Raw genomic sequence first — 1,303 nt, 5'->3', positions numbered from 1 at the left:
TTTTCGGTTGAAGCTTTGTTTTCCTCTCCAGGGGGTTTTGAAGAAGAAGTTACGGAAGGAACTGTAGATTTGCTTCTAAAGGAATTGATTTTGCTTGATAGATTAGAACCTGAACCTAGAAATTTAAGGTCTATAGATCCATCAGGGAATTGAATGACTTGTTCAATCTTGGATCTCTCAGGATTAGATGTAGAGGGTTGGGTTATGGAATCAAAGTGCCATTCATCACGTGAGAGTATATCATTCCAGTTATGGAGTCTATGTACAAAAACTGTACTATGCTTAGTATTTGCTTCCATGAGCATGGTGACTCCCTTGACACTTTCAACTCAAGCCTTGGGAGCAAGAGTAGTGTCCATAAGTCTGTAATAGACTCGATGAATGATAGCTATCTCTCGAGTGTTAGTTTTGCTATTCATGTTCTTGGTTTTGACATTTAATGTCAGCGTATCCATGACGTTAGGGTCATTGATATCAACCGAGAAATTAGGGTAGCAATTAAAGTATACCTGGCCGTTAGCGAGGTTACTTTGAAGGACTCCTAAGAGAGATTCATCGAAGTTTAAGAGACGAGCGTCTCTCAACAACATACAAACAGGTACATCTAAACCTTTTCGAAAGAGAGGTTTGACAGCAATTTGGACTAGTCCTATATGCAAGTAATTGAATTGATGTTTATATCTATTCAAATCTTGTTCAGAGAGTAATTTAATAATTTCTAAAGAATTATTAATAGCAATAGTGGACTCATAGGTTTTAATGTTATGCTTCTTAATAAAGCTACAACTTCCTATTTCATAAATCTTTTTGAAAGGTTCATTGGAAATATTCCAATTTTGTAAATCAGTTTCAAATTTAGCAATCTTAGTTGCTTGAAAAGATAAATTAACATTATTCAAAACATGCTGGTTCGAATTCATTTTTGAGAAAATACAGTCTAGGGGCTTATTGGGCTAAAATAACTATTCAATATAAGTAATAGTAAAATAGTAAAAATGCAAATATCTTCCTAATTATGGTTCAATTTTGTTATGTCTCAAAATATATTGGGATTGCGAAAAGTTCCGAAATATTGTAGTAATTTAAGAAAAGCTCAAAGCGAGGTATGTTGGCTAAACTACTCTCTTAGAATTGAATTCAATGATGTTCCTGTAAGTTTCAAGTATGGTTGTCTCAAGTTCCTTATTCTATGTTCTGAGATATTCCCAATAAATTCGATTGTCCCGAATAAGCAAAGTGTCGAGAATTATGTATTCAAAACGTGTTCTGAATATTCCTATCACATTATGTTATCTTTTGGGAA

At 33.8% G+C, this 1,303-nt stretch overlaps 1 protein-coding gene across 1 annotated transcript; it reads right to left on the bottom strand.

Moving 5' to 3' along the window:
- Nucleotides 1–329: 329 nt before the first annotated feature.
- LOC138902704 (uncharacterized) lies at nucleotides 330–920 on the bottom strand. Its single transcript, XM_070190593.1, has one exon. The coding sequence runs from the start codon at nucleotides 918–920 to the stop codon at nucleotides 330–332; it is 591 nt and encodes a 196-aa protein (XP_070046694.1).
- Between the last annotated feature and the right edge of the window lie 383 nt (nucleotides 921–1,303).

The sequence above is a fragment of the Nicotiana tomentosiformis genome, chromosome 12 (genome assembly GCF_000390325.3).
Source record: "Nicotiana tomentosiformis chromosome 12, ASM39032v3, whole genome shotgun sequence".
Taxonomy (NCBI): domain Eukaryota; kingdom Viridiplantae; phylum Streptophyta; class Magnoliopsida; order Solanales; family Solanaceae; genus Nicotiana; species Nicotiana tomentosiformis.
The sequence above is the reverse complement of the archived record's forward strand: the minus strand, read 5'-3'. Positions and strand labels throughout refer to the sequence as shown.

What these genes read in the sequence shown, in the direction of transcription:
- LOC138902704 (XM_070190593.1), bottom strand. Translation starts at nt 920, where the DNA reads ATGAATTCGAACCAGCATGTTTTGAATAATGTTAATTTATCTTTTCAA.